The sequence below is a fragment of the Pseudorca crassidens genome, chromosome 6, assembly GCF_039906515.1.
Source record: "Pseudorca crassidens isolate mPseCra1 chromosome 6, mPseCra1.hap1, whole genome shotgun sequence".
Taxonomy (NCBI): Eukaryota; Metazoa; Chordata; class Mammalia; order Artiodactyla; family Delphinidae; genus Pseudorca; species Pseudorca crassidens.
Window position 1 is genome coordinate 510,971 of NC_090301.1, and position 25,671 is coordinate 536,641.

The following is a 25,671-nucleotide window of genomic DNA, read 5'->3' on the forward strand; positions in this document are numbered from 1 at the left end:
AAAAACCCACAACAACTTAAGCAATTAAAGAGGAAGGAGGCACTGAAACATGCACGACAGGGACAAACTCTGAGACAGGGGAAAGCTGTCAGGCACAAAGGCCATTTACAGGAACGTCCAGACAAGGAAATCAGCAGAGACAGAAAGCAGCTTAGTGGCTGTCAGGGGCGGGCAGTGACTGCTACGGTGTGTGGGGTGAGGCTGCGATTTAAACGTTCTGGGGTTAGTGGTGACGGTGACACAATTCTGTGAATATACTAAAAACGACTGAATTATACTTTTAAATGGTGAACTTTACGTTACGTGTGAATTATATCCAGTTTTTAAAATTCCTGAGTTAAGAAGTGTCCTTGAGGCCAAGATACAAATGACAGGGTCTAGATGAGACCCAAGTATCCCAGCTCCCAACACTGTCCAGACACGAAGTCACTTCAACTGCTACTCAAAGTAAAATATTTGAGGGTTTTCAACTGGGTTCTCAAAAAAGCAAACAAAACAACCAAACAATAAAACATCAACAAAAGAAAAGAAAACGCCCACCGCCAGCTCTCACCTCTAGATGGTAGGTGCCTAGGGCAAAGGCTTAAGAAAGCAGGTGGCCACAGGAGGGGCAGGGAAGGGCCTGTCCTCCCCAGGAAGACACAGAAAAGAGCGAGAGACACACTGTTCCCAGCTGCAAGCTTGCCTTCCCATTTTCCCTTTGGGTCAAAATAAAAAATCACCACATCCCAGGGCTTTAACCGAGTCATAAATCGAAACAAAGAATCCACGGATGACTGCCCTCACTCTGCCCTGGGCAACCCTGACACTCACCGAGCAGCGCCACTCAGAGCCACTGCTTTCATTTTGGATTTTATCAAAAAAATCCACGGCTCAGCTGTAAATGCCAAGTAAGACCTGAAACAGAACCCGGAGACTCAGGGCTCTCTGGGCCACCCTCAGGCCTGCTCCCCCGGACAGAACCGCCTTCCGGACCTGCATCCGCATGTCCACACAGCTTGTCCAAGGCTGCTACTGTACCCTGCTCTGAGATCTCGTCTCCTGGACCTCCACACCCACCACGACCTCACGTCCACCCCTCCCCACACTCCCTCCATTTTTGGTAAATTTAAAATTCAGTATTTATATTACTGATCACGTAAGTACTGCTTGCAAGTTGAGCCAACCTGAATTATAACTATACTTTGCTCCTTTGCTTTTTAAAATTAATTAATTAATTAATTTTGGCTGCTTTGGGTCTTCGTTGCTGCACGCGGGCTTTCTCCAGATGCGGCAAGCAGGGGCTACCCTTCATTGTGATGCGTGGGCTTCTCGTTGCGGTGGCTTCTCTTGTTGTGGAGCACGGGCTCTAGGTGCACGGGCTTCAGCAGTTGTGGCACATGGGCTCAGCAGTTGTGGCTCGCGGGCTCTAGAGCGCAGGCTCAGTAGTTGCGGTGCACGGGCTTAGCTGCTCCACGGCATGTGGGATCTTCCCGGACCAGGGCTCGAACCCATGTCCCCTGCATTGGCAGGCGGATTCTTAACCGCTGCGCCACCAGGGAAGCCCACTCCTTCGCTTTTAATTTTCCTCGAGTCACTAACTGCCTCTTTTCGTTTGCCTAATCTCTAGGTACCCGTCGCTAATTCTAATTCAGCCCAAAACTTCCCCGCAGACCTTTAGAACTCTTCGATACGGTCTAACCCATGAAGCCATCGCTCATTCTTCCCCCTGCCCCCTCAAAGGCCGCACCTCCCGGCTTGCGGGATCTCAGTTCCCCAACCAGGGACTGGACCCGGACCCTGGCAGCAAAAGCACCGAGTCCTAACCACTGGACGCCAGGGAGCTCCCCCATCAGCCCTTTCTTGGAGGCCGCCTCTGTGCTTATGCTGACGAACGTTCTCCCCATCTGAGCACAGCCTGCACCTCTGCCTTCTCCAATCTGAGTCACCCTGTTTCCTCAGCTCCCATCCGAGTTTCTCCCTCCTCCAGTGTTGGCCTTCAAAAGGCTGTGCAGGAACTGACTTTCTGAAAACCTGCATATCTGAAAATGCTTTCATGTTCTCTGTACAGGAGTCGCGTTGCACAGGGCACAGAATCCCGGGCTGGAAATGCTCTTCTTTCACGTGTAGAACCTCCGGTCTCCAGCTGCCAGTCCTGCCGCTACTAGCCCGGCAGCTCTCCAACTGCCCCCACCTCTGGCAGCTCGCGCTGACGAGCCCTGCTGCCGTCACACTGGAACCTGCAGGCACCTTCAACCTGGAACTTTGTGCCTTGAGTTCTGGAAACTTTTTCTCGTGTAATTTCTTTAACAATTCCTCCACTGCTTTTTGGTTCCTGCCTCCAGAATTCTGGGGTGCTGGACCTCCTGGATGGCGCTGGAATTTTCTTTACTTTTCTCTCCCATCTTTCACCCTTTATTTATTTATTTATTTATTAGCGGTACGCGGGCCTCTCACTGTTGTGGCCTCTCCTGTTGTGGAGCACAGGCTCTGGACGTGCAGGCTCAGCGGCCATGGCTCACGGGCCCAGCCGCTCTGTGGCATGTGGGATCTTCCCAGACCGGGGCATGAACCCGTGTCCCCTGCATCGGCAGGCGGACTCTCAACCACTGCGCCACCAGGGAAGCCCACCCTTTATCTTTTATTCTGTTCTGTGGAGATTTCCTCAACTGCATCTTCCAAACATTCTCGTTCCGCCAATGTGCGTCACTCTTTTTCTCCGTAACTGCCCTGCTCTTGTTTCAGAGATGCAAGCTTTTCCCTTATTTCTGTGAGGCTTTTTAGAAAACGTAATACACACAAATTGAAGGTCTGTGGCAACCCTGCACTGAGCAAGTCTATGGGCGCTGATTTTCCCAATAGCATTTGCTCACTTCGTGTCTCTGTGTCACATTTTGGTAACTCTCACAATATTTCCAACTTTCATTATTATATTTGTTATGATATCTGTGATCAATGATCTTTGATGTTACTCTTGCGAAAAGATTATGACTCTCTGAAGGCTCAGATGATAGTTAACACTGTTAGCAATAAAGTATTTTTAAATTAAAAAAAAGAAGGAAAATGTAATACAGTGACATACTAACAAGGTTCAAATCCTTAAGGTACCAAAATTGAGTCCAGAATGAACAGGCCCCTCTCCCCACTTCCAAAAGCCTGCAGGCTATAGTAACCATCCTAGGGGCAGTCAACACCAGTTTATTTTGTAGGGAATAAATAGAGTGTGTGTGTGTGTAAGTTCCCCTCTTTTCCCCATAAGCGGTAGCAAATTCCACACACAGTTTTGAACATCTTCTCCATTTAACAATACATCTCAAAGAATGTTTCACGTATCAGGACACAGAGAGCACATGCAACCTTTGGACAGTTGTCCAATTATCCCATAATATGGATGCCCCACCATTTATTTAACCGGCCTCCTAATAATTAATCACCAGTATTTTACTATTACAAACAAGGCCAGAATAAAAAATCACAAGAGAAACGTTTACACTCATGCTAAAGCTGTGTTCCTGTTCCCCATGAACGCGATGTGGGTAAAGCGATTTTTCTGTTTTGCCAATCTGATAGATGAAAAGCAGTAACCTCTCTGAGGAAGCGTGCTTTCCATTTCTTCCACCCTCAGCACAGTTTCTGTTTCTTCTGAGTCTCTTCTTCGCACAAATTTGGGACCTGTCCCTCAAATACCATCTTCCCTTGAAGAAAGGCTCTCCTCAAATTTCTGGCGACCCTTGGTCACTGTCTCTATTTAACAGCAAGGCTCTGGGTGTGCCTGAGTTAGTGACCATCCTGGTAAACACTGGCCAGGGAGCATCACGAGGGGACGCTAGTCTAAGGGACATCTGACAAGGGACAGAACATCTGTGTCTTAAAGCGCCTCTCCACGGACCACTTATTAGTTAAAAGAGGAAAACCAGTAACTATGCAGTAGAGGAACCAGAAAACACAGCGATCAAGGTTCGCATCGCCAGGGAGGCCAGGTGGCATCTCAGGTGTGACCCCCGAGGGGGACACATGTCACCTGGGCAGTGGTCCAGCTGGGAACACGTCACCTGAATCTAATCACAGGAAAACAGCTGACAAACACAGACGAGGAACTTTCTATTACAAAGGGGCTGTGTTCTTCAACACCGTCTTCATAAAAGAAAAAAGAATGTTCCAGATTAAAGGCGACTGCAGCGTGACGGCCTGGTTCTAGATGGGATCCTGTCCTGCAGGGAGACCACTGGCCAGCTGACAGGACTGAGGACGGACCCGTGTGCCAGGTGTTAAGAGCCTGCGGCCTCAGTGGTGACTGACTGTGGTCACGACAGAGCATATACTCTGCTCTTGGGAAACACACACTGAAGTTCTCGGGGTAAAGGCCCCGACGTGTGCAGCTTACTCCCCAAGGCTTCAGAAAAAACTGTGTGCGTCTGGGCGTGTGTCTGTGCGGCAGGGATGAGAACACATGTCAGCGGGAGGTGCAAATGGTGACAGCTGAACCTGGGGGACAGGTGCATGGGGTCTCTGTGTGCTATCCTCATTCTCACAGCTTTTTGGGACGTTTGAATTGAAAGTGTTTCCAGATGGAAGTCTTTACAAGAGGAGGCTCTGAAGTGCTGGTTGGCAGCTCCCAGGGCTGCAGCAGGGCCCCCGATGTCAGAACCCGCTCGTGAGGCACCTCGTCCTGGAGCGGCGGGTCGTGCTGTAGCTGCCGGCCCCGCCCCATCCGGCCTCCCCGCCCCCCTGGGGATCCCAGGCTCCTCGCTGGGCCGTCAGGGCCTGCTTCCCTACTCCCCACACTCTGGCGATAGTCCTTGTTTTCTGTGGTTTCCTTTTCCATTCTTTGTTCTTACTGATGTAAGGTTAAAAAAAAATTCCTTAACGGTCATGCCGGTGGGGATTTTGAGGGAGTGGAAATGAATTCAATCTGCCGCCTTTCATTTCAAGTCTCTAACCTCATGCTTTTGCAGTTTCTTCTGGTCATAAATTATTTGTCCTTTTCTGGAGAAATGACAACAACTTGATCCTGAGGGACGTGATTTCCCCTCTGTGCCAGGTAGGAACCGCCATCAAAGGGAGCGGGTGTGGGAGGCCCTGGACACCACTCAAAGGGCCTGGATTTCAGGTGGAATGTAACAGAACTGACATTCTAAACGCAAAATTAAATTCTTTTCCTACGGGAAATTGAAATTTGCTGGCTAAGTTGAGAAAGAGAAAGGAAAAGCAGAAGAAACAAAGTGTCCTTGATCAGGGAGGCCTGGATCAGACCAGCCGTTTCAGGCGCCGGCAGCGAAGACGGGCCACAGAGGGAAGAGCTGCAAAGCCAGCTGGGCGCCAAGAGCGCCACCGCCAACCCTGGGCACCACGTTCCACCAGAGGTGCCCGGCTCCACGGGCCGGGAGCAGGCAGCTCCTGGAGGGGAGGCGGGAGCACCTGGCGAGGCGCGGGCTCCGGAGCTGCAGGCCGGCGCCCTGGCAGCTGTTTCCAGGCGCGTCACACCCCACGGCCCGGCACAAGGACATTCACCACAAACACGACTCAGTGGCCCTTTATGTAACGCTCACCCATCCGAACGCCGCTACCGCACACATCCCCGGGAACCCTAGCACTGCCCTCGGAGGGTCCCCAGGTTGTTCTGTCTTGTGCTTTGAACGGTGACTGGGACCCGTGGCGGAGACCCCACAGGGCAGCAGCCTCCCCGCGGGGGTGGACGCCGCCCTACAGGGCAGCCAGAGCCGGGCTTGAGGTTCCACGGGGGCGACCTTCTGTCAACGTTAGAAGGACAGTGGGACATGACTGTGCGCCCTGCGGGCCATGGGCCCCGTGACAGTGAGTCCAAGACAAGAAGACAACTTCTCTAACGGGTGAGAGGTTGGATCGGAGGGTCCGCAAAGCTCTTCCTCCAAGTCTAAGACGGATTCAGCAACAAAGACTTCCCAGCAAACGTAAAACAACCCCAAGAAGCCACAGCACAGCCGCCCTCCTACCTGGAAGACGAGGACGCCCATGTGGGAAACGGCCAGGTTGATCTTGGCCCCCTCCCTGTCAGAGGCCGTGTGGAACCTGATGCCGTACATTTCCAGCTTCCGGGCAATTTCCAGCACCTGGAAATCCGACTCGGCAGGCGTCTGGCCCCTGTAATAAAAGACAGCATGATCACAGCACTCCTGAAAGAGCCGAAACACAGGACAGAAGCGACCAGGAAAACAGACCACAGAAACAAACCAACAAAGGAGGCTCTGTTCTTCAGAGGGTCGGTCACCCACTGTATGTTTACGTACACATCAAACAGAACACCGCACACGGGCCACGGAAACGTCCGCTTGCTTCTATTCTGTAATCCATTTCCTAGTGGGTCAAATGTTTTCTTTGCACTCATTATATGTTCAGCCTTATAATTTTATCTTAATACAAAGTAATGTGCAAACATTACGTGCAGAGACAAATAGTAAATAAAGGAAATACCACAGATAACTCTAGTATCTCATTAAACCCATTTCAAAACTTTAAAAAACTATTTTCAAAAAGTACAATTCTAACCATTAGAATACACTTTTATAAAAATGAAATTATCGGGCTTCCCTGGTGGCGCAGTGGTTGAGAGTCCGCCTGCCGATGCGGGGGACACGGGTTCGTGCCCCGGTCCGGGAAGATCCCACATGCCACAGAGCGGCTAGGCCCGTGAGCCATGGTCGCTGAGCCTGTGCGTCCGGAGCCTGTGCTCCGCAACAGGAGAGGCCACAACAGTGAGAGGCCCGTGTACCGCAAAAAAAATAAAAATAAAAAACTAAAATTTATATAAAAATATTTTGCTAAAAAAGTGACTACTTACTCAGTTACAGCTAAATATTCTCATAAACATTAAGAATATTACATATTGGGGCTTCCCTGGTGGCGCAATGGTTGAGAGTCCGCCTGCCGATGCAGCGGACACGGGTTCGTGCCCCGGTCCGGGAGGATCCCACATGCCGTGGAGCGGCTGGGCCCATGAACCATGGCCGTTGAGCCTGCACGTCCGGAGCCTGTGCTCCACGACGGGAGAGGCCACAACAGTGAGAGGCCCGTGTACCGCAAAAAAAGAAAGAAATTATCAAAATGAAGAAAAATATAATCACCACAACAATTGGTTTTATTGACGCCTCGCACGCGGCCCGCATGGCGCCGAGCAGCTCCAAGGCGTGACGCTCAGGTAAGTCCCAAACACTCCATGTGGGATGTTCCATTAACAACTCTTTTTTTCTTCTTACTTCTGAATGCCTGAGTTTTTGGATCTTTAAGGAATAACACAACTGTTTGCGTTATGCCATTCTTGTGATTTCCATTCTTTGACTAAAATGTCTGTTCTCTGAAGCTGATATAGACATCTATTAACTTGCATTTGAATAAATCATCTTCAACTAGATGATGATTCCATTGTATATCCACCACATCTTATTTGCCCATTCATCTATTGATGGGCACTGCTTCTGTATCTAGGCTATTGTAAATTATGCTGCTATGAACACTGGGGTGCATATATCTTTTTGAGTTAGTGTTTCTCTTTTCTTTGGGTAAATACCCAGGAGTGGAATTGCTGGATCATATGGTAGCTCTATTTTTAATTTTTATTTATTTATTTTAATTTTTTTTAAAAATTGGAGTAGAGCTGATTTACAATGTTGTGTTAGTTTCAGGTGTACAGCAAAGTGAATCTAATATATCTACTCTTTTTTTCGATTCTTTTCCCATACAGGCCATTAGAGAGTATTGAGTCTATTTTTAATTTTGGGGGGAAGCTCCATACTATTTTCCATAGTGGCTGCAGCAATTTTCATTCCCACCAACAGTGCACAAGGGTTCCCTTTTCTCCACATCCTTGCCAACACTTATTTCTTGTCTTTTTTTAAAAAATATTTATTTATTATTTATTTATTTTGGCTGCTCTGGGTCTTCATTGTGGCAACGCAGGATCTTTGCTGCGGCATGTGGGCTCTTAGTTGTGGCATGTGGATCTAGTTCCCCGACCAGGGATTGAACCTGGGCCCCCTGCATTGGGAGCACGGACCTCTGGACCACTAGGGAAGTCCTCTCTTGTCTTTTTTTTCTATCGAAGTACAGCTGATGTACAATGTTATATAAGCTATAGGTGTGCAATATAATGATTCACAATTTTTAAGGGTTAAACTCCATTTATAGTTATTATAAAATATTGGCTATATTCCCTATGTGTATAGTACATCCTTGTAGCTTATCTATTTTATACTTAGTAGTCTGTACCTCTTAATCCCCTACCCCTATCTCACCCCTCCCCGCTTCCCTCTCGCCATGAGTAACCAGTAGTTTGTTCTCTACATCTGAGTTTGTTTCTTTTTTGTTGTATTTACTAGTTTGCTGTGTTTTTAGATTCCACACATAAGTGAAATCGTACAGTATTTCTCATTCTCTGTCTTATTTCACCTAGCACAATGCCCTCCAGGTCCATAGAGGCTGCTGCAAGTGGCAAAGTTTCTGCCTTTTTCACGGCTGAGTAGTGTTCCACTGCACAATACATACACGTCTTCTTTGCCCATTCGTCTGCTGACGCATTGCTTGTCTTTCTGATGACAGCCATTCTGACAGGTGTGCGGTGGTGTCCCATGGTGGTTTGGATGTGCACTCCCCTGATGGTTAGTGAGGGTGAGTGTATTTCCATGTGTCTGTTGGCCATCTGTCTGTCTTCTTTAGAAACATGTCTCTTCAGGTCCTCTGCCCAGCTTTTAATCAAGTTGTTTGCCTTTTTCATGTTGAGCTGTATGAGTTCTTTGTATATTTTTGCAGACATATAATTTGCAAATATCTTCTATTCAGTAGGTGGCCATTTGTCTTGTTGATGGCTTCCTTTGCTGTGCAGAAGTTTTTGGTTTTATTAGGTCCCATTTGTTTATTTTTGCTTTTGTTTCCCTTGCCTAAGGAGACAGATCCAAACAAAAACATAGTTGACCCTGAACAACTCGGGGGTCAGGGGCACCGAGCCTCTGCACGTAAGTTACAGCCAGCCCTCTGTATCCGAGGTTCCACATCTGAGAATTCAACCCGCCTGAGACCACGCAGTATGTAGCATCTACTACGGAAAACGGTCCGTGTATAAGGGGACTCACCCAGTTCACGCATATGTTGTTCAACGGTCAACTGTATTGCTAAGACCCACGTCAAAAAATATACTGCCTGTTTTCTTCTAGGAGTTTTATGGTTTCAGGCGTTACATGTAAGTCATCTTTTAAAAACATTTATTTATTATATTAGTTATTTGGTTGCACCGGGTCTTAGTTGCGGCAGCCAGGCCCCTTAGTTGCGGCTCGTGAACTCTTAGTGGTGTGGGATCTAGTTCCCTGACCAGGGATGGAACCTGGGCCCCCTGCATTGGGAGCGTGGAGTCTTACCCACTGTGCCACAAGGGAAGTCCCCTTACATGTAAGTTTTTAATCCATTTTGAGTTTATTTTTTGTATATGGTGTGAAAAAGGGGTCCAGTTTGATTCTTTCGTGTGTGGCTGTCCAGTTTCCCAATGCTGTTTATTCAAGAGGTTGTCTTCTCCCCACTGTCTAGTCTTGTCTCTTTTCACTCACCCACAAGTGTGTGGGCTCATTTCTGGGCTCTCGGTCCTGTTCCACTGATCTGTGTGTCTGTTTTTATGCCACTTCCTTCCTGTTCTGATGGCTGTAGCTGTGTAGTTGTTTGAAATCAGGGAGTGATTCCTCCAGCTTTGTTCTTCTTTCTCAAGATTATTTTGGCTATTTGGGGTCTTTTGTGTTTCCATACAAACTTTAGAGATATCTGCAACACTTACAAACACATGCACATGTGCATGCGAACACACGACGTGCAGGCGCGGAGCCACCTCTCAGGTCTGGTGCTTTACTCCCCTCAAGGCGGGTTCTCAGTGTGACTGAGCATAGACTGGTCACCGTCCCACCGGCCTCCCCATGCATGGGGGGGGTCACGTCATGAACCCCCACCCACCGGGCCTGGCAGTGAGCCTCTCCCACGGGGCTCTGGTCCCCATCCTGAAGCACTCTTCCCTGGGGTCCACGGCCCCAGGCTGTCTTCCTTCTTCTGGCTGCTCGTGGCCCTGTCCTGGGGGCCTCCTTCTCACGGCCTGTGGGGCCTCTCCCCACCCCCATCCTCCAGGGGGCGTCCTGGCCCCGCCCCGCCTCACCCCTTCCCCCGCCTGCCTCACCCCTGGCCCCGCTCCGCCTGCCTCACCCTGCACAGTGCGCTTTGGCTCCACCCCTGCCCCGTCGCCGCTGCCCAGGTGGGACGCTTCACACCGCGGCCACCCCACCCTCCACGGGCGCCCGGCTCCGGCCCTGTGTGTCCTGGAAGGAAGGGGACCCTGCCCCCAACGCTAGGAGCAAATCCCACACAGGTGACCGTCCCCTTTGGGGCAGACCGGGGACTCACTCAGGCTGGCACGGGGAGGGGGCCCTCTGCTCGTCTGGTCCTCGGGGTTTGGGTGTGACACGGGGTGCGGCGCATTCCCCCGCCACCAGCGAGAACCAAGGCAGCCTCGAAAGAGGCCACGCCCCTCGGCGTGGAAGCGGGGCCAGAGCCCTAAGGGCCAGGTGCGCGCTGAGGCCGCGTCTGGGAAAGGGTGGCCCCGTGTGCACAGCTCGGACGCCCAGCGGTGCCCCAAACCACCACACCCAAGACGGAGGTCAGGCCTTGGCTCCGTGACGAAGGGGGGCCCAGAGCCCAGGGCACGCGTGGCACCGCGGGGTCACGTGCAGCCTCCCGCCAGCAGCTGGGGCTATTACTGGCTCCTAGAACCTTGGGGGCCGTGCCCCCCACCCCCAGGCTGCTGCCTCTGCCGGCACCCTCACGGTCCTCCTGCACCCCATCCTCCCCGCAGAGTGGGCTCTGCCTGGCACTGCAGCCCACATGCCACAAGTGACACATCTGTACAGACAGTGCCACCCCGAGCCAGGCACACAAAGGTCCGCTGGTGGCTCTGAGCGGTGAAGGCATGGAAAAGCGCACGGCCCCACAGGGAAGGGCATCCTCGAGGGTTGGAGCCTGGGTCTGCGTTGCCCAACGCCCGCCCTGCACGTGACGTCAGCGCGCTCGCCTCTCAGCAGGCTCCCCCACGAGGGGGGCCCAGTCCTCCAGGACCCCTCCCCATCGAGCTCTCCCTCTGGTGAACTCAAGCTCACAACCCCCGGGCCCGGGGCCGCCAGCCCTTCTCACGGCCTCCCCAACTCTCTTCCCCTCTTCCCCCGGGTCGCCCTCACCTCGTCCCAGCGTCAAGCCTTAGGGAAGCCAGGCAGCAGGGCTGCAGCAGGAACCATCCCGCCCCCACCCGACACCTGAGGACTGGGCGCGGCCAGTGCGGGACCCCGTCCACTGCCCCCCACTTACGGAGGGACGCCAGCACTGCCCGGGGCCCGGGCACCCTCCCAGCCTGTCCCGAAGCGGCCTGTGGACGGAGTCCCGCCCGGCCAGCCGACTGCCCCGACGTCCGGCGGCGCCGACTCACGCGTGCCCCCGATGGAGCTCCAGGATCCGCTCCAGGGCCCGCTCCTGGCCCGGCAGGTACTCGTGGGCCCGCAGGTGCTCCCGGACCAGCGCCTCTTCGTAATCTCCTATTTCCGCTAAGACGAGAAAGTAACAGGCGGTCTTTCTCATGTTTACATGAAGAAAAATACAAGCGTCTGTGCGTGCAAGTGCGTAAATTAAAAGCAGAAGAAAATTACCCTAAATCTGTAGCCAAAAACACATCCCTTAAATAAACAAAACGTTGTATTTTACTTTTCCACGTATTTTATGCCGTTCGAGGCAAACATAAAGGCAGGCGAAGAGAATTCTTTCTGAGTCTTGAAGAGGAAAGACGCTGGTGAGCGGCTCCAGGGAGGGAAACTCTGAGCTTTATACCCTGTTTGCTATGTTTTAAACGTTTTCTCTGTAAGTTGTCTCAAGACTACTGTGACCAGGATAAGGTCCTTTATTTTGTTTCAAGATAATGTATTTTAAATTGTTTCTTCCATCAGGCCCTCTCAAATTCTTGAGGAACAGTGAGTGTTTCTTTCTAATTTCATGTATTTTAAGGCCACACATATTTTCAAAATAGTAGTTAAAGCCCAATAATTTTAAGCAACATACTTTGTTCTGAGACAGTCTCAAATCACAGAAAAGCCGCATGCACAGGATCACAGCTTGGGGTGTGTTTTCTACAAAACGGGACATTCTCATGCATAACCCCGGCAGCACCACCCAGGTAAGGACAAGGCCACCAGCTGCTGCTCCATCCGAGCCTCAGACCCGTTCACGTTTCAGCAGCCGCCTAACTTTAAGGCAAAGGACCCGGTCAGAATCCTACACGGCATCTGGCTGTCGTGGCTCTTTACCGCCCTTCAATCTGAGCAGCACACTTCCAAGGTGGAACTTCCAGGCGGACGAGTTATTCTAAGATAACTCAGCTCGCACAGAGCCCTCAGCAAGAGGCACTACCGAAGGCCGTCCGCACTGCAAAGCCACCTGCTGCCTGAGAGGACCTCAGGACAAATCACAGATAACTAAGCCACTTCGACACCTGTGCTTATGGGTGTGAACGGGTCCCACTGTGCAGGACGGCAAACCTCTGGTAAAATCTGCTATTTGGAGAAGGTGAGTCAGGGGAAGGACCAAGTAAACTGCACACTAACCCATTAACTTAGAAGTTCCTAAAATCCTGAAACCTCTCTATATCATACTTCCTGAGTTCAAATTTCAGAAGTATTCGTTCTATGCCAGGAAGATGCGGTCCAGCCTCTAGTCCAGAAGCCAGGCGGGGATTCCCTTCTGTCTGTCCTGCGGTGGGGGGCAGGGGGGCCGCTGGAGAGCCCAGGCGAAGCGCGCACCTGCTCTCCAGACCCTCCTCTCTTATGCTTCTCCCAGGTCATGCCTGAAGTCACCATGGCGCTCAAACCACCTCCCGCTCTGAGATACTGAAGGGCTTCCTTTGTCCTTCGGGGACTGACACCTGACTTGTCACAGGGGCTGTGACGCTCTCCCCAGAGTCGGGGTGCTGCCTGGCCCCCCCACTGGAGGTCTGAGGGCCACGTGAGACCACGGGGAGGACGCGTGGCCTGTCTCCCCTCCCAGGTGGGAAGTTAACCCTCAGCCCTTCAGAAAAACCTGCAAGCTGAACCGCCCGTCCTTTGCTGGTGCCCAGCCTGGGGCAGGTGAGTCAGCCACAGGCGCAGCCATCCCGTGTGAGCGCAGGGCCAGCAGGACACTCACCCTGCAGGAGGTGGGACGCCAGGAGGGCAGCCGTGGTGTCCGTGCAGGTCAGACGCTCCTCCAGAAGGTCTCTCTTAAGTTGCAGGGCAAACAAGTATCTAGGAGGGAGTTCCAAGCACAGAGATCAGCTCCAAAGCTTCTGAACACACTTCCCACGTCTGTCTCAGGAGGACACACAGCCCCAGGTCACACCAGAGCAGAAGGCGAGCAAGGGCAGTCACAGGAGCTTAGCGCGTCCACACAGCGGGCGGTCCACACGCCGGGCACACCATAGCCCAGGGCGCCAGATCACCTGGAGCCACACCTTCAAGGGGGAAGCTCACAAATTCGTGCCACTTCTGTGAACACGCACAAAACTGCACTCGCGGTTTGTGTGAAGCAGCAGAAACAGCCAATGAGGGCGAAGCTTCAAGTGTGGCTATGGAGCTGTAAGGCAGATGGATAATGTTCGGTCTTGGCTAGAATCTGAGAAACAGGTAGTCTTGAATTAACTGGTGAGAATGTAACAGAGAGGGTGACCGAAACTATTTATATATTCATTTATCCCATGAGCAAATAATCCCCAAGCACATATATGCTCCAGGTGCTGTTCTGGGAGCTGGAAATACCATGGGGCGCAGGGCAGATGCCCCGCCCTTGTTGGGGGTCCACTCCAGCGTGAGCCGTCAGCGCTTACTGTGCTCTCTTAAACTTGGAATGTACACACCCTTGGCCTTAAGCAATCCCACCACTATGAACTTTTCTACAGAAACACTTCCAGAGTTCACAAAGATATGTGGACAAGCATGTTTATTTGCAGCATTACAGCAGAGAAAAGCTAGAAACAATCTAAATTTGCACTAACATGAGACTGGCTAAATAAATTAGGTTACAGCCATACATACTAATACGGAAAGACATCCATGGCATGCCATGGATATGTGGGGGAAAAAGAAACTCAAACTGCAGTTCTCTGTGTAGAGTTTGATACTGTTTTGTAAAATAATGACTTTAAAGCCCCACGTCTACTGGCATACCGCTGTGAATTCATCTGGAAGACTCATGTCCAAGCGTTAACACTTCTGGGAAGGCTGGGTGGGCAGGGAGTGAAGAGGAACGCTGACTTTTTACTCTACATAACTTTAAAGTTTTTCTTCTTTTACCACAAACATGCAGTTTTTTTATAAATAAAAAGATGACCTTTTGCATAAACCCGGCTTGGACCCAGGACACGGAATTAGGTTAACACTTCCTGTTACTCACCAATGTCTAGGAATAAAAAGTGATTCTCTCAAAAGGGACTTCCTGGTAAATGTGAGGTGTTTAATACACTATTAAGACAAGCTCTGTGCTCACTCGTAAGGCGCTTTCTGCCGTCCTGGGGTTCAGCTCCTAACCCGTAAAGATGAGACTAGAGCCTTGCGGTCTCTACGTGTCCTCGCAGCTGAGTCTATGACTTTGTGATTCAGAAGCGGTTGGCAAAGACCTTCTAAGCAGAGGTTCTAAGACTCTGAGGACCCAGGTATGGATCCACATTTGGTCAGGAAGCTACTCTGTTACCACTGCATCATCATCATAGCTCTCTCTTATCTAACTTCTGACTCCGGGTTTTGAGTTGATTTTTAGGTTTTTGCTTTATTCCTCATGATAAAATCAGTACATAAAACACAAGGAAAAAAACCACTTCCATAATCTTATTGCCCAGATGAAACAACTGCAAACATTTTCTTTCAAAGAATCAATCGTGAATTGAAAAGCGTAGCAGAAAAGAAATCACCTAAAGCATTTCTGCTCCATATATTCATGAGGACACTCCCAAGTAAGTGTATTTTGTTGGTTAAAAAAGTAAAGGAATGGGCGAAATTCCTACCGACTTCATGCACAGGCACAGATCTATGGAGAATATCTGTTTAGCAGTGCCCTCAAACACCATTTTTAATTCTCAAATTTGTGCCATAACCATTCTTCCAAACCCTGTTTGCATTTGTGTCTGTGCAAGAGTGAAAATGCAAAACTATGACACCTTGGTTACAGCTTTGACACAGACACTAGGCTCGTTCTTTGAATAAACAACCCTGACCAGGTGCTTAGGTAAAGCACAGGTGCTGTCGGGGACACAGGTGAAGGAGGACCCTGCCCACGGCAGCTCTGGGTCAGTCAAGCTCTTTACCGTGTATATTCTTCTTGCAACTGACCCGGATCAGGTGGGAAAAATTTCACTGCTAGGCGAAGCACTGTATTCTTTGGCCCTATAAAAAGAAAAATTTTAAAGTCCACAAATAAGGTCACACTCTGTATTTGCTATCTTTCTGCATATTCTGGTGTGACTGAGCTAGTGCTTTCAAATGGACTGTTAAAGCAAATCTTTCCAAGTAAGAGGATGTTAAGAAATTTCCTCTGCGTGAAATTGTTAGTCCTAAGTACCAGTCACATATAGCAAAGAAAAAATTGAAAACTTTTGCTTTAAGTAGAGATTACTAAAAGAACCCTAAAAACAAGCAGGAAACTGCACATTAAAATCTTAAAATGTATTCTTCTTTATATTTTAGAAGTAAAAAAGTGATTAAAAAAATAAAGGTGTTTATACTATTAGTCATAGTAATAATTTTAAAAGCCTGGGAGTTCCGTGGTGGCCTAGTAGTTAGGACTCCGGGCTTTCACTGCCAGGGTCTGGGTATGATCCCTGGTTGGGGAAATGAAATCTTGTAAGCCATGCGGCAAGGCCAAAAAAAAATTAATAATAAGGGCTTCCCTGGTGGCGCAGTGGTTGAGAGTCCGCCTGCTGATGCAGGGGACGCGGGTTTGTGCCCTGGTCCAGGAAGATCCCACATGCCGTGGAGCGGCTGCCCCTGTGAGCCATGGCCGCTGAGCCTGTGCGTCCGGAGCCTGTGCTCCACAACGGGAGAGGCCACAACAGTGAGAGGCCCGCGTACCGCAAAAAAAAAAAAAAAAAAAAAAAAAAAAAAAAATTAATAAAAAGGCCATTATTTTTGAAATCCTTATATACTTTAGTGAAAGAAAAATGTTATCATTCACTATACTGAACTAGAACAACCTGATTACTGTAAAGAAAAAGTGTAGGATATTAGCTTATCTGAGTATTTTAGCTTTATTGAAATTTTATAATAACACAGCCACATGATTTCCACCACAAGAAAAGAGGAACCGTTTTGCTAAACTGCTATGGCAACCGAAATGGCCTTTGCTTATCAGTGAACAAAAGTCCCTTCCATACAACCTCTTCTCAATTTAGTCCTAGAAAACTTACAGGTGAATTCAGGACTAGAGATTTCACCCCATATGTCTTTTCATAACTTAGAAACTGCACACTTATTTTTGGCCAAAAATGAAGGCAATATCGAGCAGCATATCCTATTTCTTCCAAATTTGAGGCAAGTAACTGAGAACTGAGTTAAACGACGCCCCACCCTCCACGTCTTACAGTTTAAAGCTAAACGGCAAAGTGACCTCCAAGTTCTCCTGCTGCTGGCGTCACCATGCTGCTGCCCAGAGTGGTGACGACCATGATCGTCTGAACGTGCCTTGAATTTGGACAGTCAAGGACAAAGCATCTTAAGTGAGCAGAGCTTTAAAGAGTTAAGAAAAGGACTTACTTCGTACTTGTCTAACGATGGGTTTCATAGGTTCAAGCCAGATCTAAAGAGGATTTAAGAAGAGATATCAAATCCATTAAATTATTTCTCTATTTAGCGAGAATGTTACAAAACACAAATGTTTATAATTAAGGGAGATATTTAAGGCAGAAGTATTTTGGCCCTGCTGCTCTTGGACACACGTCGAATCCTGATATAACAGAGTACAGCAGGGCACGCTTTGGGAGGCGTGGAACAGGATGCTGCCAACCACCCCACGTTACAGAGGCTGCTGTCGCCGTGCACAGGACCGGCACCCAGAGCTCTGTGCGTGCGTGCTGGGGCTGCTATCTGTCAAGACCAAACAAGTATCGGCCACCTGCTGCCTTTGTAAACAGCGAGCTGATGAGAGGGTTACTGTGTGACAGGGGTAGAAAGGGGCTCTACAGTGCTGACATGCTTTTTGAACTAATGGGTTCATTTGGTTTCTTTAAAAAACAGTTCCACCTGTAAATATTAAAGCTCCACACTTTTATGGTTCACCTATTAAGTAAAATGAGGCATAACCAGTTTAGTAAAGCAGTTTGCTCAAAATCCACTCTTGAAATGATCATCACACACGATATACTCTAGCTGCTTTTATAACTTATGAAGAAAGGATTTCCTTGGCACATGCGCTAGTAGATTGAAAAAAATTAGGAGGGATGCCAATTCAGGCTTAGGTAGAAGGCAAATATATTCCCTACAGCTGTAAATAAAATACTTTAATAGCACAGCTTTGATAACAACAATGTGCCCTGCTTGTTATCATTCCAGGAGGTCCTCAAAGGTCTCTGGCCCGGATGCATCATCACAAGCACCTGCAGCCCACCTACCACCTATCTCCAAAAGCAGATGAGAAGCACATACCCAGCAGGACTGGACGTTTTGAAACTCCAAGCCGAAGTAGTCACATTCTATCAGATTCAGGCGCTTCCACACCTGGGTCAGTAACACCTGGCCATAGCATTTAGGCTGCGGTGAGACAGACGAGAAGAAACACGAGGAGGGTTACACGACTTCAGACAACAAAGATTTACGAACACTGTGGCATAAAGTCCCTTCCCACACGCAGAACTTCATTATATTTAACTTCTTGCTTCGCTTTCCTTTCTGACGAGGCGCACAAACTGTCACAAAGCGAACAGATGAAACTGAGGCTCTGTGCGCAGGAACTGAGGCATCAGTAAAGCTAAAAGCGCCTCCATTCTACTTTCTCAGAGCGTGTGGAGTCACATTTCTTTGTAACTTTAAGGTGGTAGGAACCATTCTTAGCCTCAGTAAACATTTTATCCAACAATTCTGATATTTACTAAAACGGTGAGTCTCATAGTTCATGTTTGCATGAGATCCCGTGGATAACTTAGCGTCTGGCAGCCTTTCCCACAGGGAGAAGAGCATGAACTAGGCAACAAACCAGGTGGGGAGCCGGCCCTCCACTCTGCTCACAAAGATCAATTCCAGTGGACTAAAGGCAGAGGAGAATGTTTCCATAATCTCGGGCTGAGTACAGTCTCCTAAGCGGAGCACAAAGGAAAGATTGATAGATCCGGTTAAGTAGAAATGAAACATTTCTGAATAGAAAGACACTGAACAAAGTTACAAACTAGAATCATGCTGAAAAAATTATAACTTACGTCTCATGCTGCTCTTATGAAGCAATACAAATGGCCTTAGGCATACAAAAAGGTACTCAAGGGACTTCCCTGGTGGTCCAGTGGGTAAGACTCCATGCTCCCAATGCAGAGGGCCCCGGGTTTGATTCCTGGTCAGGGAACTAGATCCCGCATGCATGCCGCAAGTAAGAGCACACAGGCCACAATTAAGAGTCCGCATACTGCAACTAAGAGTCTGTAATGCCACAACTAAGACCCAGCGCAACCTAAATAAATATTTAAAAAACCAAAACCAAACAAACAAAAAACCCAAAAAGGTACTCAAGCCCTCTAGCAATAAAATAGATTAAAACAGTGAGGTGTCACTTTTCACCCATCAAAGAGGTTATGATGATGCCAAGAGTGAGTGGCGTGGCCATGGGAAGACAGCCACACACCTGCTGGGATAATGTGAAAACACTTTGCAATCTGAAGTGTATACATGTACCTTTGCCACAGCAACTCCGCTTCTACTTCCTCCTACAGATAGCCCAAAACAACTGCACAGAGCTACACACCAAGGACAAACTAGCAAAGAACTGGCAAAATGAGTAATGGCGTATCCCTAATTAAAAATTACGCATCCCTGGGCTTCCCTGGTGGCGCAGTGGTTGAGAGTCCGCCTGCCGATGCAGGGGACACGGGTTAGTGTCCCGGTCCGGGAAGATCCCACATGCCGCGGAGCGACTGGGCCCGTGAGCCACAATTACTGAGCCTGCGCGTCTGGAGCCTGTGCTCCGCAACAAGAGAGGCCGCGACAGTGAGAGGCCCGCGCATCGCGATGAAGAGTGGCCTCCGCTTGCCACAACTAGAGAAAGCCCTCGCAAAGAAACGAAGACCCAACACAGTCATAAATAAATAAATTAAAAAAAAAAAACAAAAAAACCCGCCCTTTGTCCTAACAGAAGCTCACAGAGAATCACAGAGCAGAACGAGCACCTCATCAGGACAGGAAGGTGAGCTACAGTGTGACCTCACGCTGAAAGTACAATTAGTAGGGAACACACACGCAGGTCCCGCTGGGCTCCGTTCCTATGACGTCCCTCAGAGCATCACAGTAGGGCTCCCTGTGACAGAGCAGGTGCTGGGGAGGCCGTGCAGTGCCCTGCGGGCCCCGTCTCACCGCAGGGACCACCCACACTGGGGCCCCTACATGGTTAACCGGCCAGAAATCATAGATTCTGCTGCAACCCACCCCTGACCCCACGACCCCTGGGTGTCTGACCCCACAGAAGTCCTCTCAAAGCCACGCCACCCCTCCCCCAGGATGGGCCAGGGCACCCCAGTCCCACCCCCAGCCCCCGCGCAGGGCTGGGTGCACACCTCCCTGTCGGGTCGGCCTAAGGGGGGGGCGTGTCCTCTGAGAACCCGCTAAGGTGCCCTTGACCTCCGCTAGCTCCCCCAACAGTCACATCACGCGGCCCCCGGACAAGGTGCTGGTGGCACTGAGACTGGTTCTCACCCGCCCTGGGCTCCCCACCCCGTCTGCGGTCGGACGGGAGGCGGCACAGCCGTACCCGAGCCGCCCACCCCACTACCCGCCGGCCAGCCCTCCACCTGCAGTGAGCGCGGCCTGAGCTCTGCTCTGGGGCCGTCCCAGTGGGACTACGGGCACCGACCACGGCACGTGTGTGACACGAGGTTGCTCACGACACAGTGCTGCCTGGCACCGCCCAACACCCAGGGCAGGGGCTGTATATCGGGGCACAAAGCACATGAGTTACACATGTATTTGTATGTATATGCACATATGTACACACATTTATGGATACACGAAAACACATACATGTATAATGCACACAAGAATGGACACACATACATACACACATGCATGGGTATACATACGGACACACATAAACACATGTGGGGATATGCGTATATAAATGCTCATGTATGATACACACATATACACAGACCTGAATGGACAACTATATATATTTAACTTCCTGAATTGGAATAATTTTCTTTTTTTTTTGCAGTACGCGGGCCTCTCACTGTTGTGGCCTCTCACGTTGCGGAGCACGGGCTCCGGACGCGCAGGCTCAGCGGCCATGGCTCACGGGCCCAGCTGCTCCGCGGCATGTGGGATCTTCCCGGACCGGGGCACGAACCCGCGTCCCCTGCATCGGCAGGCGGACTCTCAGCCACTGCGCCACCAGGGAAGCCCTGGAATAAATTTTACTAAACTAAAAAAGTTTTCCAAGTCAATTACTAGCCTATGTTCAGGTAACAAAAAGAATTTTGTATTCTCCGTGTGTCCTGAAATACATAATCAATTCCCACAAAAACCATCAGAAACAGGTGTCTCCACAAACCATGAAGGCACAGACATCTCCAAAGATATTTAAATTAATCCAAGGTGACACAGATGGCGGGGCGGGGTGGGGGGGAGGGAATCCCTTAAATTTGCTTTATGGAAAAGAACCCCCAAACTCCAAACAAATCCACATATACACACACATTCCCCAAGAGAAAGATTCCTCCTTATGGATGTCAATGGAAACATCCCAAGTAAAGTATCAGCAAACATAACCTGGCAAAAACAGAAAGAGTGACACATCATAGCCAAGTAAACTTATTCAAGAGAGAGAGGATAATTCAACACACCATTAGGAGATCTAACATTAACCTGCAGAAAAATATCCTACGGTTATTCCCAGAACCTGAGACTCTGAGAAGGCATCTGATAAAATTCAATTCTTAATAAAATAGGAAGAGAGGCATGATTCCCTAACATCTAACAAGACGGGGTGGCTGCCCCCAACCGCACATTCCATCACTAACGCTATATGCCAGCACCAAAACAGGAAGAAACGGGAGGCCAAAAACTGGAAGAGAGGAAGCAAGGTGTCATTACTTGCAGGTATGATACTTTACTTTGAAAATCCAAGAGCATCAACTAGAAAACTATTATAAAAAAGATGAAATTCAGTTAGGTGATGGGGGAGAATTATTATACGGATATCACCAGGCTTTTCAGGATAGAGAGGAAGAAACAACCACATTTGTAACAGCAATGAAAAAACTGAAATATCTTGGAATAAACTTACAATAAAAGAAAGCCTTACGGCGAAAATTTTAAAAACAGTCAGGAGACTGAACAAGGGGCGGAAGTGGACGGCGCCACCTTCTTGGAGAGAAACACCCGCGGAGACGTCAAGCTTCCTTCCATTAATCCACAGACTCCATGCGGCCCTAATAAAAGTACCAAGAGGATTCTTTAAGGAACCTGAGAGGCTGATTCTACAGTTGATGTATTTTTTAAAATGCAAGAATGGTCAGGAAAATTCTGAAAAAGAAAATTAAGAGAGGATGAGCCTTAGCAGATAGTCAACCTGTTGAAAAACTATAGTAATTAAAACATTTGGTACTGGTGCATATGTCCACACAGACAAATCAATGGAATAGAGTAGGAGGTGAAGAAATATACCCAAACACATAAAACAGTGGAGTGCCTGGTAACAGTGACATTTCAAATCAATCAGTGAGAGCAAAACAGATTATTCAATAAATATTATTAGGTATCCATCTGGAAAAAACTAGGCTGTACCCTTATCTGGCATAATAATTTCAAGATGAATAAAATATCTAAACACAAAAATATCTACCCATCAAAGTACTGCAGTGAGATAAATCTGTTTTGTACTCCACATGGGGAGAGGCTGTTTTCATTTCACTCCAGCAGCTAAAAGCCATCACAGGAGGCTTGAGAGACTGAACACAAAAATAAAAACCTCTGCACAGAAAGAAGCACTGTAAAGTCAAGACTTCTTCAAAGATAAACAGGGGAAAAACTTTGATAGCTCGTATCACAAAGGGTTAATTTCTTTAAAACATGCCAAACTGCAACAGAATAGAAAAATGGGCAAAAGGACAGGCTGTTCACAAAAACAGAAACCTAAATGACGTTTAAACACATAATTAGAGATATGCAAATCAAACCTACACTGAGATCCCATTTTTCGTGTATCAGCTGGGCAGAACTCAAGAGTGTCTGAAAGCACCATGTCAGGGAGCAGAGCAAACAGGCACCCCCCGTGGGACCATGCGAGCAAACTGGGACCACCTCTGTGGAATCACGATGGAGCTACCTACCAAAATTTAAATGTCCACACCATGCTTTCAAAAACCCCACTTCTAAACAGTATTTCAGGGGATTCCTTGGCAGTCCAGTGGTTAGAACTCTGCACTCTCACTGCCGAGGGCCCAGGTTCAACCCCTGGTGGGGGAACTAAGATCCTGGAAGCCACGTGGCACGACCAAAGGAAAAAAAAAGTATTTCACAGGTGCAAAGCTATGCATATAGAACAACATTTGTCACAATAATGCTTCTAATAGCAGACAATTAACCATACCCTAAATCTGCAGCAAACCCGGTGACCCTTGCGGCGGGTGGACGAAGCCGCTCTCCCTGCACTGAAGTGAGCAGACCGCCAAGGTAAACTGTTAGCATAAAAAACCTGGGTGCTGAACAACGCACACACCACCACTGCATGGGGGGATATAAATATAGATATAAATCTATACATACGCATGTACATACTGTAGGTAAACGCACAGACTCTCTCTAAAGGGGCAGTTAACTAGGAACAGTTGTTGGTTCCAGAGAACTGAACCACGTGACGCAGAAAGGACTTAACCACAAAAGAATGTCTGACAAATGGACCACCTGAAAATCAGAAACTTCTGTACATCAGAAGACACTGTTAAGACAGGAAAATGGCAAGTCACAAACTAGAAAATATGTGCAATACGAAAGTCCAACAAAGGTCATGAAGCCAACACATATTTAAAGATCTACAAATCATAAGGAAAAGGTAGACAGTCCAGTTAAACAGAAGTGGGCAGAAACAGCTGAACAGGCACTTTCAAAACAGCATTATCTAAATGGCCAATGAACAGCAAGAAAAGCTGCACAGCATGATGTCAGGGAACACAGGCTCAACCAGACGCCCTCCAGGATGCTAAAGAGGAGAGGACTGGCAATACTGACACTGGCAAGAACGTGGGGAACCGCATGCAGGTCGCGTCCAGGCTGATGTGGGTGCAGGTCTGCAGGTCTCCTGGGGAAAGCGGCGGCCAGACCTGCCCTACGGCTGCGCAGTCCCAGTCCCGGGGTACGCTGAACAGAAGTGTCTGCTTACGTACAGCGAAACACACGTTTGAGAACGTTCGCAGCAGCTTCACTTATAGGCAAACCCTGACAAGAGCTGAAATGTCAAACTGGATGGATAAACGATATATGGTTTGTTGACACGATGGAATATGACCCAGTGATGGAAAAGAGAGACCACTGCTTCATGCTTCATGCAGCAATACTGGTTACTGATAAATGTCAGCGCACACACCATATGACTGTCTCTGTACCAAACTGAGTATCTGGCAAAAGCATTTTATAGTCCTAAAGATCAAAACAGCAGCTATTTGGGGGCTGTAAGTGGCTGGCAGGGGCACAAGGGAGCCTGGGGTCCATCTCCACCAGGGGTGGGGAGCAAGTGCACACACGTCAGCTCACCAAGCTGCACACGAAGGGCTGCACACCTCACTGTGCAAGTGACACCCTGGTACGAAAGTCACCACAAGGAAAATAAGAGGTCAAACATCCTTGGGAGTTCCTGAAAGCTGACCTTTCACCTTTTACATTAATCCTTCTAGAGTTGCTCTGAGGCGTCAGGACGCACAGGGCACGAGGCACCTGGTTCCACCGCTGGACGGCCCTGCCTGGAAAGAGTTCCCAGCCTTTGGCCAAAATGCCTTTGCCTAAATCCTCCCCTGATCCATCTCCTGCAGACATGGTCCAGTTTGTCAAGGGCCCTTTCAGAAAGGTCACCCAGAACAGAACACACCGGAAAAGCCCAAGTCCAGCGTGGCGCTCCACGCGGAACAGACTCACTGGAGCCCATGACCTGTGCAAACGCAGGGACCTGGGGTCAGAACGTGGGTCTCCGTGAGAGCCTGACGCTCACGCACACACCAGCCCGTTCCAGTTTATAAACAATCGTTTCTCAAAGTGCTCAACATGAGAGACGGAGAGACTTTTTTAGACCACAGGTTTTGGGAGAGCAGAAACCATATCTTGAATTTTGTTCAATAATTAACAATTCACCGCACGTGTAGAGACTTTCAATAGAATGAGTTCTCCTTGGGGAAAAAATACGAGGTGGTTCTTGATACTTAAATTATAAAAGAGCGTCAGGAGGTTCTTGGCGCACGAAGTAATTTACAGGACAGGCACTGAGATGTCTGTTAATGAATCAATCCCATAATAACTGGGACAACCCCTTCCATTATGACCATAGGTACTGAAGTCCAACCCAACGTCATTTATTAAAAGACAGGGCAATCCATCCTGAGCAAAAGGATCAGGTGTGGGTGAGGTGCTCCGTGGGCTGCACGCAACTCGGGAAAGCGAAGAGGGAGGGCAGAGCTGCGAGTCTCCGGCCGCTCCCAGCTGCCCTTGGGCCCTCTGTCCCTGCAGCGACACAAGACGCACAGTTCCCGGGCATGTGAAGAATTTTAGGAAGATGCTGAACGGTTATTTTCCAAACCTAAAGAGGACAAAACTAGAAGAAACAGCTTAATCGACAATTTAGACATCAGCTAAAAATATAGAGAGGCATCGATGGTCAAGATGATGAAAGGTGAAAGAACTGGCGTGCTGCCCGATCAGCGCCAAAACGGCAGAGACAGTGACCTGACCAAGCTTGGTCACCCTCTGCCTGACGTGGATGAGAAACCAGGGATTTTCTTGAGATACCTTCCGGCGCCTTGGTTTCATCACAAGGAACAAGTTGCATCATGCGGCCGTAGGAGCACAGACCTGGAGTTGGAATCCTGGCTTTCCGCTTGGTGGCTATGCTGGGCCTGGGTTTTCCTCATTTGAAAAATAAATAATTCTTACCCTGAAAGGGTTTTCTGGGGCTGTCACGAAACCACGTATGAACACTGCCCCACGGGACGCCTGGCACAAGCCGGGTGTGTTGTCTGCACACGCGCAACCGGGTCAGCACTGCACAAAATATCTTCTAACTGTGCACAGAGAGAGCTCCCACCCCCGAGGACCGTCCGTCCAGGTCTTGTGCTTGTTCATCAAGTGTGCACAGTCTCCTCCTGACACGTGTCTGGAAAGAGGCACTCGTTTCATCTGCCTGGAGCAGAAGAGGAAGCAGACGGGGCAGGGAGCCCCTGGACTCTGCACGGGGAGCATG

The 25,671-nt window shown here is 49.1% G+C and overlaps 1 protein-coding gene across 11 annotated transcripts in view; it reads right to left on the bottom strand.

Moving 5' to 3' along the window:
- The window catches only part of FARP2 (FERM, ARH/RhoGEF and pleckstrin domain protein 2), a 91,677-nt gene that overhangs the window by 35,575 nt on the left and 30,431 nt on the right, over positions 1-25,671 (bottom strand). For 10 of the 11 annotated variants that reach the window (XR_010944107.1, XR_010944108.1, XR_010944106.1 and 7 more), the window contains 6 exons: positions 17,679-17,783; positions 16,791-16,833; positions 15,347-15,425; positions 13,198-13,295; positions 11,456-11,570; positions 5,952-6,099 (listed from right to left, as the gene is read on the bottom strand). Coding sequence is in view for 7 of the 11 variants with exons in the window: in XM_067739960.1 (XP_067596061.1) it covers positions 5,952-6,099; positions 11,456-11,570; positions 13,198-13,295; positions 15,347-15,425; positions 16,791-16,833; positions 17,679-17,783 (588 nt within the window). In the remaining 4 variants the exon portion in view is untranslated. Of the gene's footprint in view, positions 1-5,951; positions 6,100-9,548; positions 10,122-11,455; positions 11,571-13,197; positions 13,296-15,346; positions 15,426-16,790; positions 16,834-17,678; positions 17,784-25,671 lie in introns of those variants that run through there. The other variant, XM_067739964.1, reaches the window with a different exon arrangement.